Genomic DNA, 18,105 nt, shown 5'->3' on the forward strand with positions numbered 1-18,105 from the left:
GGCAGATGTTCACAGATATGGACTGTAGAGTACACAGTAGTTAAAACCACAAAACCTAGAAAGGTATGACTGGGTCTTTGTTTTTCTGCACCTGGACCAGATTTTACAATGACAGAATGAAGAAAGTATTGTCAGTATTGGATCAGCTGAAGCCTGTAAACTAGTGCACATAAGAGTTCAGAACCAAAACTGAGCTCATGGACAAGCATGGGTAACCCACATGGCTTGGTTCCTAACTAGTACAGAGTTTTGCAAAAGACTTATTGTCAAAGAGCGGCAAAGGTACCACAGCACCTCCGTAGCAAAACCTGAATGTAGACATTGCCACAGAAACATCATCCGCACACTGGGGGGAGTTAAGTGATGGACAGTCTGTCTCTAGGGAAAAAGGAGAAAGATGAGGAAAGATGGTCAGAGAACAGCCAATGCAGGATGTCTGGAAGAAAGTATTTGGGGTGCATGTGTCTTCTGAGGGCCTGGCTCACCTACATGCATAGAGATCTCTAATTTTGGGGTAGAAACACTGACAGTTGTGAGGTGTTAAGAGTACACACAGGGCCCCTGAAGCTAAGTGTAACTAGGGGACTCATGGAGGCTGTTTTAGCCAAGCATACACATTGCCTGTTTCGCTCCAACTCTGGCTGAAAAGCAATTTGGACTTACCATTGGTCTCTGATGCTGGGGTTGGCTCATTCTGCAGAGCCAAGGGCTCCATTGCTCCTGAGGGGCCTGGGGGGCCAGGTGGCCCCTTGGGCCCAGGCATGCCTGGTACCCCTGGCAAGCCTGGTAGTCCCCGAGGTCCAGGTACTCCAGGCTCCCCCATAGTACCCTGCAGTCCCTGGAAGCCAGGAGGGCCCTGAGGGCCGGGGAGTCCATCCTTGCCTGGTGGGCCTGGTGGACCTGGGTCCCCATTAGGCCCTTGAGGGCCAGGCTTCCCTGGGGACCCACGGGATCCTTTGGGGCCCTGTGAGCCTTTGGATCCTTTGCTGCCACGCTCTCCAGGAGGGCCTACTGGTCCAATTGGGCCTCTCTCACCCACAGAGCCAGGTGGACCAGGCTCTCCCTTCTCTCCTTTCTGTCCCTTGTTGCCAGTTGGACCAGGTAGTCCCTGAGATCCTCTGTCACCTTTTGGACCCCTGGGGCCAGGAGGACCTAAAACATAAAAAATATACATAGAGTCTGTTGTGAGGGTATATCTGCTTATATAGCTTACAATTAAAGTCTAACACAAGTCAATAAAAACATTATATATACACACACACACACAAAGTCTGTTGTGAGGATGTATGTGCTTATATTAAAACATCTAACACAGAAACATAAGCATTAAGGAGTGCTTACTATTTACAATGTATTGTTAACTTCAAGGATTAAGACAGTGAAAAGCAGTTCACCCAGCATCTTCCTCTGACCTACATGTGTGTGCATGGCTGCATACTGCTCCCCATGTGACTACACCACACACACATGTACCACCCATATGCCTACAAAAACAAAAAGATTAAGACACAGAGGTAGAACCAGGTGAAGACACAAGGAGGAGACAGCCATCTGCAATCTAAGGAGAGGTCTTGGAAGAAATAAACTTCACCAAGACCTTGACTTCTAAACTCCAGAGCTATGAAGAAAGAAATCTGTTGTTCCAGCCAGTTTAAGTTTATTAAAAGCAATACAATGCTGTGCTGGTTTCTTTTTCTTTTTCTTTTTTCTTTTCTTTTTTTTTTTTTTTTTTTTTTGGTTTTTCGAGACAGGGTTTCTCTGTGTAGCTTTGGAGCCTATCCTGGCACTTGCTCTGGAGACCAGGCTGGCCTTGAACTCACAGAGATCCACCTGCCTCTGCCTCCCGAGTGCTGGGATTAAAGGCGTGCACCACCAACGCCCGGCTTCTTTTTCTTTTTTTTTTTTTTCACCAACAGAAAAGTCATGCATTTCTCCATTTGTTTCTATGCATTTAGTTTGCGGAGCCCACCTAGACCTCACCTTGTCTGGCAGCTTAATTAGGACTGTTTACCAAATGCATGGGCCTTTCTGCCCAGCAGCCTAATATCTACATTCTGTGTCAGGGAACATCAGAAGGAAGAGACTTGTGGGTAACGGTGACTTGTCTGTGTTATCTTATTCCAAGAAGTAATGCTTCCCAACCTATGTGTTAGGTGGACCCTGGATCTATCCATGGAATGGCTGTAGAGACTGCCTTTCCTGACTCTAATGATAGAACAGTATTTATCCCTAGTGTACAAATGGACTTTGGGAGCCCATTCCACATACAGGGATACTCTCTCAGCCTAGATACATAGGGGAGGCCAAGGCCCTGCCCCAAATGATATGACAGACTTTTATGACCCCCCATGAATGGCCTCAACCTCCCTGGGGAGCAGAAGGGGGATGGCATGGGGGGCTGGGAGGGGGTATGGGGGGAGGGAGAGGGAACTGGGATTGATATGTAAATAAGACTGTTTCTAATTTAAATTTTAAAAAATCTAGGAAAAAAAAGAATGGGTCCACTGATCTCTTCTGCAATCTGAGATTTCTTCTGTTTAATCTGAGGGAACACATTATCCAACCTATGTCACTGAGGGACAACTGGGCAGGCCTTTTACTGCTATCCTTAAAGTAAGTTTGTGCCATTCTGTGGAAAATGGTGTCACATAGGCTCATACTGGGGAAGGCGCCAGAGAGTTCCCTTAATGGGTATATTATTATGCAAAGTTCTAATGTAACAGGCACATAATAATACATAACTTCTCAACTGTGTGTTTCATTCAGAGTACATGTTAAACCTCAGGGAAGCCACCAAATGAAGATCTGTTGGAAAATCCAAGCACTTTAGTTACACTTGATCGTTTCTTTCTAAACCTTCAGCCAATGACTAGTTTGTCAACTCCTCACAAACGAGACTGATGCTCTACTGTAAGCTTCAGGGAATGAGTTTATCTGCAAGGATGAACAGTGGCTCTTCGGGGCTTGTCTGTCAGTTCAGTGAGACTTCTTGCAGACCTCCCCAGGTCCAAAGGCACACAGATCTCCCTCTCATCTAAATACAAGATTTCCCTCATGTGGGATGGCAGTAGTTTATAAGGTCTGGAAATGGGTGCATGTCCTTATCCAGTGCACACATAGACACTGTGGCTCCCCCCCACCCAGAGGGCATCAAACATGGGTTCCAGGGTCAGCACAAAACACCAGCAGATGCTGATTTCTAAATCACACAATGTAAAAGAATGGATATGGTTGTGGTGCAAGCTTTTGCCTTTAATAAAAATCTAACTTTCAATGGATTCCCAGCTAGGTTAGTAAAAAACCAGGTCTTTTCTTGGAAAGCACTGCATTTATCCACTTTTCAGTTTTTCAGTAAGATTAAGCTTAATATCCATGATTATGCATAAATTGGCAGGCAATAGTATTAGTGCCCTCACTCACAGCTGTCTTCAGCTGTGAAAACTGCCTAGAAGCAGTTACTCCCCAAGATGCTGCGTTATAAGAACGTATGTGCACTATGGATAAGAGGGTTCATATGATACACTTCACTCACTAGACAAATTAGATGTTTACCTTGCTTGTTATTTTTAAAAATTGATAATAATAATAAAAAAGACCCAACACTATTTTAAAAGCCCAGAATTGACCCAGGAGACGTTTTTCTCTGAGACTGTTAGACTCTGGGTAATCTCAGGGCTTCTGGTCTTACTTGAGGTCTTTTATTGGGTGGCTGTTGAAGTAAAAATAAAATGAAACAAGGGGATGGGGAGATGGTTAAAATGGCTAGCTATGCAAGCCTTACAACCCGAATTTGACCCCTGGAACCCATATAAAAAGGCAGCTGCAGTGGCTTGCATCTTTAAGTCACAGCTTCATGCAGCAAATAAGGTCAGTGGCAGAGAGGCAGGCCCATCACCCAGAGGCTCACAATCACACTAGTCAGACATGACACAGCTGTAGAAAAGAAGAGAACCAGGGGCTGGAGAGATGGCTCAGTGGTTAAGAGCACTGCCTGCTCTTCCAAAGGTCCTGAGTTCAATTCCCAGCAACCACATGGTGGCTCAAACCATCTGTAGTGAAATCTGGTGCCCTCTTCTGGCCTGCAGAACACTGTGTACATAATAAATAAATACATCTTAAAAAAAAAAAAAAGAAAAGAAAAGAAGAGAACCTTCCTCAACAGGATGGAGAGCAAGAACTGACTCCTGACCTCCCATGTGAGCTGTACCACACTTGTATGTTTATGCAGGTGTACATATACAACATAAGTAAATAAAATTAAATGTTACCTATTCCTTCCCCCTATGTAAAATAGGAAAGTATTTATGAGTATGTATTTAACAACTTGAATTTAGAGTCAAGAGAATCATACTGTGTGGAGACATGTGGATGCCCATGCAGAAGTGCAATTTGCTTTCAGACAGACAAGAATGTAATCAAATATCAAGTCTGAGTGGGTAGTTCTCTGACTTGAGGTGTTGAATTGCCAGGGTACCCATGTGCCTAGTAAAGCTGTCACAAGCTCCCCAAATGCACCCAGACAACTAACAACTCTGCATTTGCTGTCACATTGTGGCCCCCAGATGTCAGAGACTTAGGGGCCTTAAGCTACTGAATCCTCAGATGTTAGACTTTCATCACTGTCTCTCTTCTGCTTTGACATGTGAACTGCAGACTTTGAGACACACACACACCCAAGACGGTTTTAAACCATAATTTCCAACCAAATTTCTGTGTTACATAAAGTAGAGACATGGCCTAAGTTTTGTCTGTCATCCAAATTCTTGGAGACAGGATGTTAAGAACCTTGACTGACAGTACTTCGGGAGCTGAAGCAGGGGGGCTGCCATGAATGTGAGGACTGCCTAGGCTACACCTTTACCCTCGTTCATCCTGGGATACAGTATAAGATTCTGTAATAACAACAAAGAACTCTAGTGTAAGACTGGAAGACAGACTAGGTAGAAATAAAAGATACAAAACAATACAGCTTTCTTCTTGTTAAAAAAACCTACTTTGATTGCAATGAACTAAACTTATTAATCACCTATGTGTTAACTTTCTGTTACTATAGCTAAATGCCTGAGATAATCAACTTAAAAAGAGGAGACATTTATGTTAGCTTATAGTTTTGGAGGGTTTGGTCCATGACTGACTGGGTATCTTGCTTTTGGGCCTGTGACAAGGCAGCACATCAAGTCCAGGAGGACCTGGTGGAGCTAACTATTTACCTTATGGCTAAGACTCAAAGATAACTGGCATCTCACAACACAACCCCATCAAGGTGAAGGGTAAGTCCCCAGTGAACCAAACATTTCCTGCAAGGCCCTACCTCTTTATTGTTCTACCATTTCCCAATAACAAACTGAGGACTAAACCTTCAAAACACAGACCATTGAGGAAAATTCTAGATCTCAACTACAGTACCTGTAATAAGTAACTGTTAGCTTAGATTAAGCAAGGTGAAAAGAAATGTGCAAATTAAAAACAAAACTAAACAATAGATAGTTTGGCACATGCCTTTAATCCCAGTGCTTGCATTTAGGAGGCAAAGGCAGGCAGGTCTCTTTTGAGTTCAAGGCCAGCTTGGTCTATATAATGAGTTCTAGTACATCCAGGGCTATGCAGCAAGGTCCTGTGACAAAACAAAACAAAACAAAACAAAACAAAACAAAACAAAACAAAAGACTACAATGACAATCCCAAAAATAAAATGATAAGAAAGCAATAGATAGTATTTGACAATCATTATGAATATTTTCATTCTTGATCCTGAACTTGAGAGTTGACTTCTAGTTCATGTTAACTCCTTGTTCATAGAGATGGGTATATTTAACTCACTGTTTCTCACCTAGTGACCACATCTGCTTTATGGACTTCTGGCTGCCCACAAGGATGCCCAAAGACATGTTCTGGCTTGGGGCAGTGTAGCATGAGGGAGAGAAAAGGTAGGCCATGAGAGAACCTAAGGCCTCATATTCTATCTGCCCTATACTTGGCATTGTTCCTTGATCTTCCAGGCTTGCCTATACATCCTGCAGAGGATAGTTCAATGGTCAACCTCCTACCCAAGAATCAACTCCTGAATGTAAAATTCTTCATCTTTTCAACATTGCCAAACATGCTGTTCTCTGAAATCAGCATAGGTACCAAGGTATCACAGGGGAAGCCTGGGCCTGGGAACCAGCACTGCTGTCACTTGCCAGTTGTTTGAACTTGGAACAGTTACTTGGGCTTTCTATGCTTTAGATCCCTCCCCTGCAAAAGGAGAGTGCTCATGTTTCCCACCTTAAGGAGATATAATGATGAACATGGACCAGGATACTCTGGATGACAGTAAAGTTCATTTTCTATGGCAGTCATGTTTTCCAACTCCTATGAACTCACAGTTACTGTAATGACCAGCTATCCTTTTACTAAAAGTAGGAGTCCCTTAGTTGTAGCCTGAAGACTTAGATGAATTAATCTTGCTTTCACAGGAGCTCAACATACACAAGCACCGAAAACAGCTCAGATATTGAGAAAATCAAAAGCAATGGATCTTTAGTCCAAAAAAACTATGTAATCACACATCTGTACACCACTCTTCCAGATGTGGGGCTTGGTTCTCCTCCTCACGCTGACTTATATGGAACATGGTGGTATGAGGTGACATGTAACCCAGGCTAGCTTCAACCTCTTAATGTGGATAAGAATGACAGACCTTCATTCCTGAACGTTTGCCTCTTTAGTATTGGGATTGCAGGCAACTGGCTAATTTTTTTTTTTTATCATGTAGCCCAGGCTGGCCCTGAATTTAGAATCCTCCTGCCTGAGTCTCTCAAGTACTGGGTGTTGTAATCTAGAAAAACACCATGAAGAAGATAATTCACACTATACATCAGGACTCACATAGGAGGTTTATTGGAAGAGGAGAGAGGGAGGCAGAGACCATTCCCTGGGGACAAGAGTGGTGGGGGAGAACGAGGGGGAGGGGAAAGGAAGGGAGAGGGGGAGGGAGAGGCAGAGGGGGAGGGAGGGAGGGAGGAGGTGTGCAGGGCCCTTTTGAAAGGGAATGTAGTAAACGTGCACAGGTGGTGCTCTTAGTGGCTGCAGCTGAGGGCATATCCTATCAGAACCCCAAGGGCAGGCCAGTACAGATGCCTGAAGCTAACACTGGGATTACAAACGATCACTGCTGCTAAGAGTGTGTTGTGTGACTCTGAGGTGAAGTTACAAAGTGGTTTCCATTTCTCTCTCTCCATTGGATCACTAACTTTGGAGACAGCCAGCTTCTCTATTGTGACAACACTAAGAAAATTCACTTGGTGATGAACTGAGGTTCAAGTCATGTTGGAAACAGACGTCTACCAAGCCTTCAGATGACTGTAGTCCCAGCTAAAACCTTAACTGCAACCATATGCATACATGCATGCATGCACGAATGCACAAACATGTGGACCAAGGTATGAAACTGCTTCTGAATTCCCAATACTTAAAATCTACTATCTAATACATATTTGTTTTAAATTGCCGTATTTTAGAGTAATTTATTTTATAGTAGATAACCCACACGAACCCAAATACAGAATTTACACTGACCTTGCAGAATGGTAAAATTCTTGATGAGCTGACCATGCTTTGAGTCAACCAGTTTCATCTCCTCCATAATGACTGATAAGTTGGCCACTTCAGTGTCTAACCTTGACCTCATCATGTCTTGCTGCATCCTGAGAGAAACCGAATCCAAACGGATATTGACCAGTGTGTTATTCAAGGAGGTCAGGTCGTCAGTGTGTCTGGTCAGGGTATCTGTGCAAGTGGTCCTGACTTCATTCAGGTTGCTGGTCAGCGTCCGCAGGTGATGAGCTGTGTAGCTGATATTGCTAATGATGTTCACAATATCTGTCTCAAAGACCTGGAAGCGTTCCTCTAGTTGGCTGAACTTGATGGCTGTCCTGTTCTCTGCATCCTTGTGTAAGTCCTGAAGGTCTTTCAGGCTCTGCTCATTGGCCTGTGAGATAGTGGTGATGTTGTCCATTTGACCTGTGAACGAGCTGAGCTGGCTATTCATATCCTCCAGGGTGTCATTGTTGGCTTTGGCCAGGGCAGAGTTGTTGGCAGCCAATGTCTGCAAGCTCTGTACTTTCTCCTTTAGCCAATCAGTGTCCTTCTTGGCTTGAAAGAAAACTTGCTGCAGATTTTGGAAGTCATTCTTAATTTGCTGGATGGCCTGACTTGTGTCATCCATAGACCGCTGCAGATTGGTGATAAGGTCCCTCTGCTGCACCTGGGTCAGGTTCAGGTTGTTGAGGTTCATGATAACCATGTTCTGTGAATACATTTGGTTCTGCAGATTGCCTTGGAGCACACTGGTATCTTGTTGCAGATTTGTGACATAGCCATTATATGCCTGGAGGGTTTTGTTGACAGTCATGATGAGGAAAGAATTATTCTGCAGAGTTTCTTTCAGTTGACTCTGCTTGTCCACCAATGAATCCCCACTTGCCTGTAACTTTTCCAGTGTATCTTTGTTCTTGCTAGTTTTTTCTGTGATCTCCTGAAGTTGTTGACGGAGATCTAGAATATCTGATCTGAAGGTAGAAAGTTCTGAGTTGGTGCTTATAGCTTTCTTCCCAGTTTGGTCCCCTGGAATAAGAGAGTTTGCTACTTAGACTGGTGGTATAGACATGTTCAGGCAAAGCCAGAGACCCAGAAAAAATCCAAAGAGATGGCTCAGTGGATGAAGACATTTACTGCCAGACTTGACTACTGGAGTGCAATCCCTGAACCTATATAGTTGAAGAGGAGAACAGACCCTGGGAAGTCATTTGTCCTCTGACTGCTCCATGCCAGCTGTAGTGTGTGTGTGTGTGTCTCCTCACCAAATAAACAAACAACAAATAAATGTCATTAAAAAAAAATTCCACACACTTAACCAGTAGTACTGTATTTTGGATGTAAAATTTGTAGTACATGCAGGCGAGGCTGCATTACTAAGCATCTGTATCTATTTAAAATAGGGCCAGCAAAATCAGCAAAGGCGCTCAGCACAGGACTTACAAACTTGGGTGGACACTTTTTTCAAAGATAAAGGGGAATTTACCAGATATTAGGATAGCAGGCAGGGTGTACTGATAAGAAAAAAAATCTTATAAATTTACCAAAATTCTTTTTTTTTCTGTAAATAAAAATGATAAACTTTACTGGTATTAAAACTGTAACAAAGTTCATCCTAAAAGATTTTGAAATACAAAATTATTTTACTCAGTGGGCATTTAATAATTTGAATGCTAGAAATTACTATCAAATTTCAAAAGCAGAATCATATTCATAAAACTTTATATATCATTTGAACCAAAATTCATTTTTTAATAAGGAAAACAAACATCAAGATACCATACAGGCTAGAATCTTTTATATTAAAAGTTAACTTTGCTGGGCATAGTTTAATTCCTACTTTCTGGAGACAAAGGTAGGAGGATCTCTGAGTTTGAGGCCTGCCTGATCTACATAAGGAATTAACTCCCAATAATGTGTCTATTCGGTTTAAAAGAATTCAACTTAGTATTTAATGGGCAGTTGACCAAGGAACCTTTGGTAGAGGCTACTTAATGGCTCTTTTCAGTCAAGACTGAGATGCAGATTTTATACGGTGGGCATCCTTACCTTTAAAAACAGAAATATGAGACTTAAATGCCAATGAAAGACACAGCATGCAGCAACAAAAATCCTAGATGCATTGCCAATCTGAAGAATTGTCATCATTAATACAGAGGACAAACAGAGGACCCTCTCCTCTCAGTGGCTCTCTTTTACAGCAGTTTACCTAATCTTTTCAGGTCACTTTCCACTGCAGTGAGCTTGTCATTGTAAGTCTGACGAGATGTCTCCATGCCACCTGTGACGTTGTCCATTTTCTCAACAACTAAGATTTGGGAGAAGAATGCATTAGTTGACTTATCTGCTCATGTTTATTTTTTCAGTTCCAAGATGAGATAATTTCATTATAGAAGAAAGCAGATTTGAATTAAGAAGCTGAGATCAAACATGGAGGAGGTGGTGTGGTGGTTTAAATGTAATTGGTCCCCATAAACTCATAGGGAGTGGCACTACTAGAATATGTGGCTTTGTTGGGGTGGGTGTGGCCTTGCTGGGGAAGCATGTCATTGTGGGGGTGGGCTTTGAGGTGTTATCTATGCTCCAACCACACCCAGTATTTCAGTTCACTTCCTGTTGTCAGCACCATACTACCATGCTGAGTACTAACTAAATCTCTGAACCTGTAAGCTACCCCAATTAAATATTTTCCTTTATAAGAGTTAGTCATGGTGTCTCTTCACAGCAATAGAAACCCTAACTAAGACAGGCTGTTCTTTACAAAAATAACTAGTCAAAAATGCAGTGATATAACTTATGGGTGGAAAGACCATCTATCTGTAACTGTTCTTTTGAAGCTTTAGAGTGTGTTTAGACTAGTTTCTAAATTTTTGATGTGCTAGAGTCCTCTGTGATACACTGAATCCCCTATTATAATGCCTGTTAATTTCTACTTGTGTAGACATACAGCACTCTAATTATTTAAATAATTCTATAACTTCTAATCCTCTCCAATGTTCCTTGCTTATGGGAACTCCACTGGCAAACAACTGGCTTAGCTGGGTGTGATGGCACATTTGAATATCCTCCAGTTTTTTTTTTTTTTTTTTTTTTTTAAAACTTAGTCTTGCTAGTTCTTTGGGAAACCTCTGCTCTGAAGCATTTTATGGAATTTTCTACGATAGTAGCCCATTCCTTAATTCAGGACTCATATACTGTTTGATTACTGACACTTGACAGGTCCTCATTGTGACAGAATTATGTCTGATAAACCCACTATAAATTGAAGATAAACAAAACACCCTAGTTGAGTGACCCAACATGGCAGAGTGTCAATCATTTAGCCTCATGTTCATGGGTGGCAGAGCTGTGGCCACATCATAATACAGATCACTAGCCAGGAAAAAAAAAACAACTTTCAAAGCAGTTTCTAATGAGTGTGTATTGCCTCATACAATTATAAAGGTGACAAACTATGGTAAGTTGAGGACCTTCTGCAGCTCTATCTCTAGCTCTTAGCTCAGCATGTAGTACTTAAAAAACAGTTATTGTGCCATATATTTAAACAAGTGAGAATTTGCTAAGGTCTTGACAATCTAGCTGATCTAAATTGTAGAGGCCAACACACAAATCAGCTAACCAGGGAGGCTTCAGCATTGATTCAGGATGACATTTTGTTGAATTATTATTTCTAAAATTGCCACACAGGAGCTGGAGAGATGGCTTAGAAGTTAGGACTGAGTATGACCAGAATTCAGATTCCAGGACTCATGTAGAGTGGCTTACAACTGGCTGTAACTCCAGCTCCAGGGGCTGGCACCCTCTTCTGGTCTCCATGGGAATTGTACAAATGTGCACATACCCACCCATCCCACATATATACACAAACAAAAAAAAAAAAAAAAAAAAAAAAAGCAAACTATGTGGACATAGAGGTCCAGTTCTAACTTGGGACCATGGCGTTGTGTGATAGACACACATGCTCCTGAATCTCTGGAAATTTTGTAGAACAAAATACATTTCATCAAAGCTAAATTTAAAAAATGTTTACAAGCTTAGACTCAGTTTTGACTCTCAGATGAAAACATATGCCCCATTCTGTCCTCAAACCACACACAGGATCTCCCTCTTTCCTGGAAGCCAAAGAAATCTGAAATAAGCTGACAGCCGTCATTTTCCACCCTCCCTAATTTTTCTTTCATTTTAGTTTATAAAAACACAGAACTTCTGGGGACAGATAATTCAAGGGTCCATAGGACAAAGGGAATAATACTTTCACTTAAAAGAAGAAGAAGAAGAACAAAGCAGCTGTTGGTTTTGCTTTCTGCAAAGGAAATGCAGAATATTTCAGAAAGGAAATGATGTGTCCTGCCCACAAATATTAATGAACCAGTCCCATGTGTGTGTGTGTGTGTGTGTGTGTGTGTGTGTGTGTGTGTGTGTGTGTGTGTGTGTTTAAAAATAGCACCCTGGTATAAAGCCATAAACTGTAGGGCTGCAACACTGGCAGCATGTGTGCATAAAAATCCCAGGCTGACACGAATCCAGAATTAACACTGCACTACACACAGCATCTCCTCAGTTTCCCTCCTAATTTACAGCACAAAGTTTCAACCAGAAGCATAATGGCTGTGCTTCCTCCTGTCTCATCCTGGACATTTCAAGTCTACACAGATCATTCTACAATGAAAACAAAGAGACAACACAAAAGGGTTATCAGCATTCTGACTGTCCATAGGGTCCCTCAACTGGGAGCTATCTTCTGGTGTGGAATTTTAATTTTCATTAGTGGGGTTCCAGTTAACATGCCTGAAGACCCACCACTCTGCAAGTGCTCACAGTGCATTCCCCTAGGAACAGTTGCCTGGGGATACTTTGCACCTTGGTACATCCCTTGGCCTGGACACCAACCTCCTTACCTGTTTTGTTTCTACTCGTTTCTTAAGGTCTAACAAAAGGCATTAAGCTTTGCCTCTCACTTGAGCCTAGAATACAACAACTGAATCTTTGAATGACAATAACAATAGCCTCTTTGTTTTTATGATATGAAGAGTAAGAAAAATTACTAGTTTGTGCTATGTATACCGTACCACCATTGCAGTTAGTTCCTACTGCTCCTATTTTACAGATGAGGAAACTGAGTTTTAGAGATATTCAAGAACATCTCAGAACCAGACAGCTCCCAAGAGATTAAATGAGACTTCAGGCTTGGAGATGGAACTCTAAAATCTACACGTCTTCTTCAACTCCACATAGATTTTTCTTTAATATTTCTCTCCTCAGTCTGACTTCCTCTAATTAAGGAAAGGCCCTAAAGGGGGAAGCAATCATAGCTTCTTTCTGTTTTTTAAAGTTATCAATAGATGTTTTTATACATCTATCATGGTGCTACATATTAAAGATAAAGAGGCAGGCCATGGTGCCTCCTGGAGGGCAGGGAATAAGAACAGAGCACAGAGCTCCCATCTGTGGCTGGAAAATGCAGGTAGAGAAAGGCTTTCTTTCAACAGTTCCTAGGAATTTTAGTATCAGCAGTTACACAAGCCTTGGAACGCATCAAAGACATTTCTTCCATTAACACTACCTCAGGATTCATTACTGAGAAACACAAGGTCAGGGGCCAGCACCCGACATTCTAAGGGGCTCTGCTGTGTGGTTTGAGGTGTTTGCATCCCCTGTTGTCCTTGCTATGCTGGCAAAGTTTAGCACCCACTTGTCAGACAAACCAAGGTCAAGATCCCTGAGGTACGGGAAACTTGCTGCTTTGGATTTTAAGAGCCTCCTAGGCAGGGCAGTGGAGTAGTATTTTCATGCTCAGGGAATGTTCTGAAGAGTTAAAGAGATGATTTAATCTCAGCACTTGGTAGGCAGAAGCATGGGGACCTCTGTGAGTTTGAGGCCAGTGAGGTCTACAGAGCATGTTTTAAGACAGCCAGAGCTGTTACACAGAGAAACCCTGTCTTGACAAACCATAGGTGGGGGAGGAGGTTGCCTTTCATGTAGACTAATAATAAAGAGTTTAGGGTAGAAGATGTATCAAGTTGCAACTGTTCAAAAATATGTTTCCGCAACGTGACCAAAGTGCCTCAAAGCCCCAGCCACCTCACAGGCCACATCTGAATGACTAAGTGATTCTCCAGCTTGCTCAGCAAATTCTCTAGATGAAACCTCAATAGATTGCAACACGTAGCTATAGAAGTAACATAAAAAGAACAATCTTGAGGAAAACAGTGCAGACACAGCCTTTGCCAACCCTGAGAAGGGAGTTTCATTTCCTTTCATGTCTTCAGAGCACCTCTGGACCTGCTTTTACTTCATATTTTTTCTTTTATTTAGTAGAAAAGGTGTTTTTTAGCCATCAAAGGGGGATCTGTGATGGGGGGCTGGGGCTTTATCTTTTTGGCTCCTACAACCTTGGGGTCACTCAGAATCTTATCAGCAAGAAAGAGGAATCATATTATGTGAAGAGAAAGTATATCTGGAAAATGTCAACTTTGAGTCCATTAGGGATGGCTTTTTGTCAGCAGAAGCCAGAGAAATGGAGGCACTGAAGGAGGAAAAAGTGGCAAGATGTCACCTTACTCCCCAGATTTCTGCTCCCTTCACCCTGGCAAGATTACAGCCACAGAGCAGGCCAAGCTGGTCTCCAGATTGTCAGGTTTCTGGGTAGTGCTTTGAGGAGCGACAGCCCTACACAGATTGACCCAGAGGTCCCTTGGCATCTGTTCTTTATCTTGACAGAAACTACATTTATCCATCATGTCTCCATCTACCCACCCACTCATGTAGCTAACTTGCCTGGGTATCGTACTGAATAAATAAACCATGAGTTGCAGGTACTAGTCGGGAGATTTCATAAAGACAGTTTTAGAAGAATCCTGTAGTTTAGGTGTTAAGCCAAATAAACCAGAATCACTAGCCATAATGCCATTGTTTAACAGAGCCTAAAGTGAAGAAAGCTCACCGTGGGAATGAATAGGAGGCTCCCTTCAGGGGCTTCTGGTGAGACATGTGTCAGAGATACAAGAGGTGAGGAGAAGTCATTTGGGTACAACAAAGTACAGGGACCAAGCACATGCATATACTAGAACTAGTCCACTGTGGTGGGGAGGTGGAGTGAGAAGATAGCTGGATTCTTGGGTTTTCTGTATAATTTTGAAGCCATAAATCTTAGCCTTTCTAGCAGTAAAATTTAATTCCCATGCCGTCACTCTGTACTAAGTCCTGACATTCCCTATTGAATGACTGTTTTGGCCATCATTCAGCCCAGTGGGAAAAATCATAGTCCAGGAAAGAAGGGGTGATCTGCTTCTCTGCCTAGCCATCATCATGATTCAATAGTCTTTCTTAACCACAGTCTCTGTTTGCTTCTTTGTGAGAAACTTTAGGGTTCTACAGATTAAATAAATTCATCATAAATGGGTAAAATGATCAGTCAATATTCTAAATTCTTATCACACCAACTCAATTATCAATGTATGATCATCTTATTTTCTGAACTATGAATAACAACAGTGAGCAATCAGGAGGAGTGAAGAGAGATGCAGTAGCTCAGTTCTGAACCAACATCTTTGCTTATCCCAACTAATAAGTTGAAGAGTGGCATGATGGTTATTGCTTTACAAAATCACGAAATCTCCAGAATCCAGAAGATTCACATCTGGATTATAGCACTAAAGAGGGTGGAGCTAACAAAACACACTGGCAGACACTTACTGGGCATTCATAATTGCCATTAAAACAGGTAGAATCATGAACTTGGACCATTTGTTTCCTAAGTCACTTCTAATTCAGATGCACTGTATTCATTCCACCCCCTCAGAAGCCACTAGGAGGGTAGGAGGACTTACAGTGGGAGGGAACTTTCCCTCAAACTTTCTCTTTCCCAAAGTGGCACCATGAGTTAAGGGATGGGATGGGGGGGGGCATGTGTGCGCAGTAACACCACTTGGTTAATTGGTCAGTTCTGAGGTCCAACAGGAGCTGAGGTGACTGCTGAGGCAATGGTTGGATGACGTGACCATTGTCTGTCTGCCTGAGTGTTACAACCAGAAACTATGTCTGTCTCATGTGACTGTGACAGGGCAGGCTTCCATGTCTGCTTTCTATACAAGGGTTTATGTAGTTTGTGTTTCTGAATCATGACACCTACCCCTGGTCACTGAGAGGGGGGATGGCATCAGTGGTGTGTGGGGGGCTAGTTTAGCAAGTTGGAGGATTCAGAGGAAAATCTCCTCTACCTCAATCAGATTTGGTAGGTGTAACATTTTATTAAGCAGATGGAGTTGGCACTGCTGCCTGTAAGTTTAATTTCTATAGGGTCGTATTTTTGTTTTGTCTTGTTTGCTGAAGTAAATGGGCATGGTCAGCGTCACAGGTGCGTAGTTGGATCTCTCACTACAATTCACTTTTAGTCTAAAGAAAAGATTTAGACTTGGTACAAAACCGTATACGAAGACAGCAAATATCAAGTATGCATGAGAAGGAAAAGTAAGAGCATATGTCCTGAAGACCTATTGTCAGGGAAGTGACAAGAGCAAATGGCAAGAACTACAGTGGATGGGACAGTTTTGATTCATGTAGTAATTATGATGGCCCTTTATGGGTTAGGAAGATATTTTTCCTTCTTTGTTGCCTTTTCTCACTTGTCCCCAGCCATTCCCTCTTCACACCCCTTCCCCCCATCTTAAATGTCTCTAAGAGGCTCTGTGGAAACCTGCAGTCATCACCCAGGAAAATGCTGCTGACAGAGAATAAGCAACACAAGACTCTCTAGGGACACGACTCACCCACCCAGGTATCGACCAACTGATGCCCTTTTACTTTCTCTCTAATTCACATTTACTTCAGTGCATAAGTGAGGTGTGGGATTTGGTCTGGGGCAGGGGACAGGCTTGCTCTCTTTTGGTTCCAGTCAGGTTACGGGAGTAGCACGGTATTGATTCTCAGAGCTGGAACTTATGGGTTTCTCATGTAAGTGACTTCTCCCCGAATAAAATTAACCTATACTATCCTAGTCCCATGTATCTTAATCTGTACATCCCTATCACTACAGTTCACAGCTAAGATCTCAGGACACAAAGATGGAGTTGATGAGGTTAGTGACTTTTACAACGGAGTATCATAAATATGATTCAGTTGTCCTTCCCAGGCTCTAGGTTGTTGGATTCAACTAACCTCTCAATGGAAATACTTGGGGGAAAATGTATTTGTATTGAACATGCACAAATTATTTCTGGTATTATTCTCTAAATAATGAAGTACAGCAACAATCTGTACAGCATTTATATTGACTATTGTAAGTCCATCTAGAAATGACAAAATATATGGGAGGCTGTTTACATATTATAAACGCAAGCCCTGCACTAAGGGATGATAGCATCCAAAGATTTTGAGATCCTTGGAGGGGCCAAGGAACTAAAATTAATTCTCTATGGATACTAGGGTCAACTGTACATCATACTTCCAAAGATGATTTTTCGGCATTTAAATTTCAAATCACTCTGCTATGTGGAAAGAAAATAAAAAGAGCTTACCTTTATACCCCAAAATGGCTACTGTGATGGTTAGCAAGGCACACAAAATGTATAATAATATGATTGAAAACTTCAGTGCCCAGTTATTTTTACATTTGGTACACTGGGTTCCTTCCTGAATACCTGTAAGAAAAATAAAAATTTAATACTAGCAAACAAAAACATCATTTCAAACATTATCTTCACTAAAGCACATATTAGACACAGCATGTATGCAGAGGGTCTGGTGCAGATGCAAGCAGGCTCTACGATTGCTGCTTCAGTCTCTGTGAGCCTCTACGAGCCCTGCTTAGTTGATTCTGTGGACTGTGTTCTCCTGGTGTCCTTGACCCCTCTGGCTCCTACAATCCTTCCTTCTCCTCTTCTACAGGGTGCCCCAAGATCCACCTTATGTTTGGGTGTTGGTCTCTGCATTTGCTCTTATCATTTTCAGGGAGAAGCCTGCCTCATGATAGATAATCAACCAATTTTAAAATTACATTTTATTTACTTATTTGTATGTATATGGGGGCACATGTGCCACTTTGTGTCTGTGGAGGTCAGTGGTCATCAACCTGTAGGAGTTGTTTCTCTCCTCCTGCCATATGGGGACTGGGGATTACACTTAGGTCATCAGGCTTGGCAGTAGGTGCCTTGACCTGCTGAGCCATTTAGTTGGCCTTATAGCTATAATCTTAATAAACACCTCTATTATATAAAAAACAGCAAACACCAGCCTTATGCCTCGATGTTTCTTTTTGGTGCTGTGGTGTGACTGATGTCCACTTGTGAGAGTCAAATCTTAAATTGTTCTCTTTATTTTTTGAAGGTTCAATTTGAATTTTGGCTGTTAAATTGATACTAACAATCTAAAATCAGCCCTAAAGGGAGTATTTATATCCTAGAAATAAATAAGCCTTCTACAAACAAGTCCCTTTACCACCCACTAAAAAAACTCCTGAATATTCATACACCCTTGATAGTCATGTACTAGAGTCTATAGACACAAACATGGTGTTATCATCAAATGTTC

At 42.0% G+C, this 18,105-nt stretch overlaps 1 protein-coding gene across 1 annotated transcript in view; it reads right to left on the reverse strand.

Moving 5' to 3' along the window:
- Nucleotides 1-18,105, reverse strand: part of Colec12 (collectin subfamily member 12) — a 59,582-nt gene that overhangs the window by 10,645 nt on the left and 30,832 nt on the right. The window contains exons 2-5 of the mRNA XM_035438750.1: nucleotides 17,094-17,216; nucleotides 9,788-9,886; nucleotides 7,561-8,607; nucleotides 664-1,152 (exon numbers count right to left, since the gene is read on the reverse strand). Coding sequence (XP_035294641.1) covers nucleotides 664-1,152; nucleotides 7,561-8,607; nucleotides 9,788-9,886; nucleotides 17,094-17,216 — 1,758 coding nt within the window. The remainder of the gene's footprint in view (nucleotides 1-663; nucleotides 1,153-7,560; nucleotides 8,608-9,787; nucleotides 9,887-17,093; nucleotides 17,217-18,105) is intronic.

Source organism: Cricetulus griseus, chromosome 2 (genome assembly GCF_003668045.3).
Source record: "Cricetulus griseus strain 17A/GY chromosome 2, alternate assembly CriGri-PICRH-1.0, whole genome shotgun sequence".
In the NCBI taxonomy this organism is placed as follows: domain Eukaryota; kingdom Metazoa; phylum Chordata; class Mammalia; order Rodentia; family Cricetidae; genus Cricetulus; species Cricetulus griseus.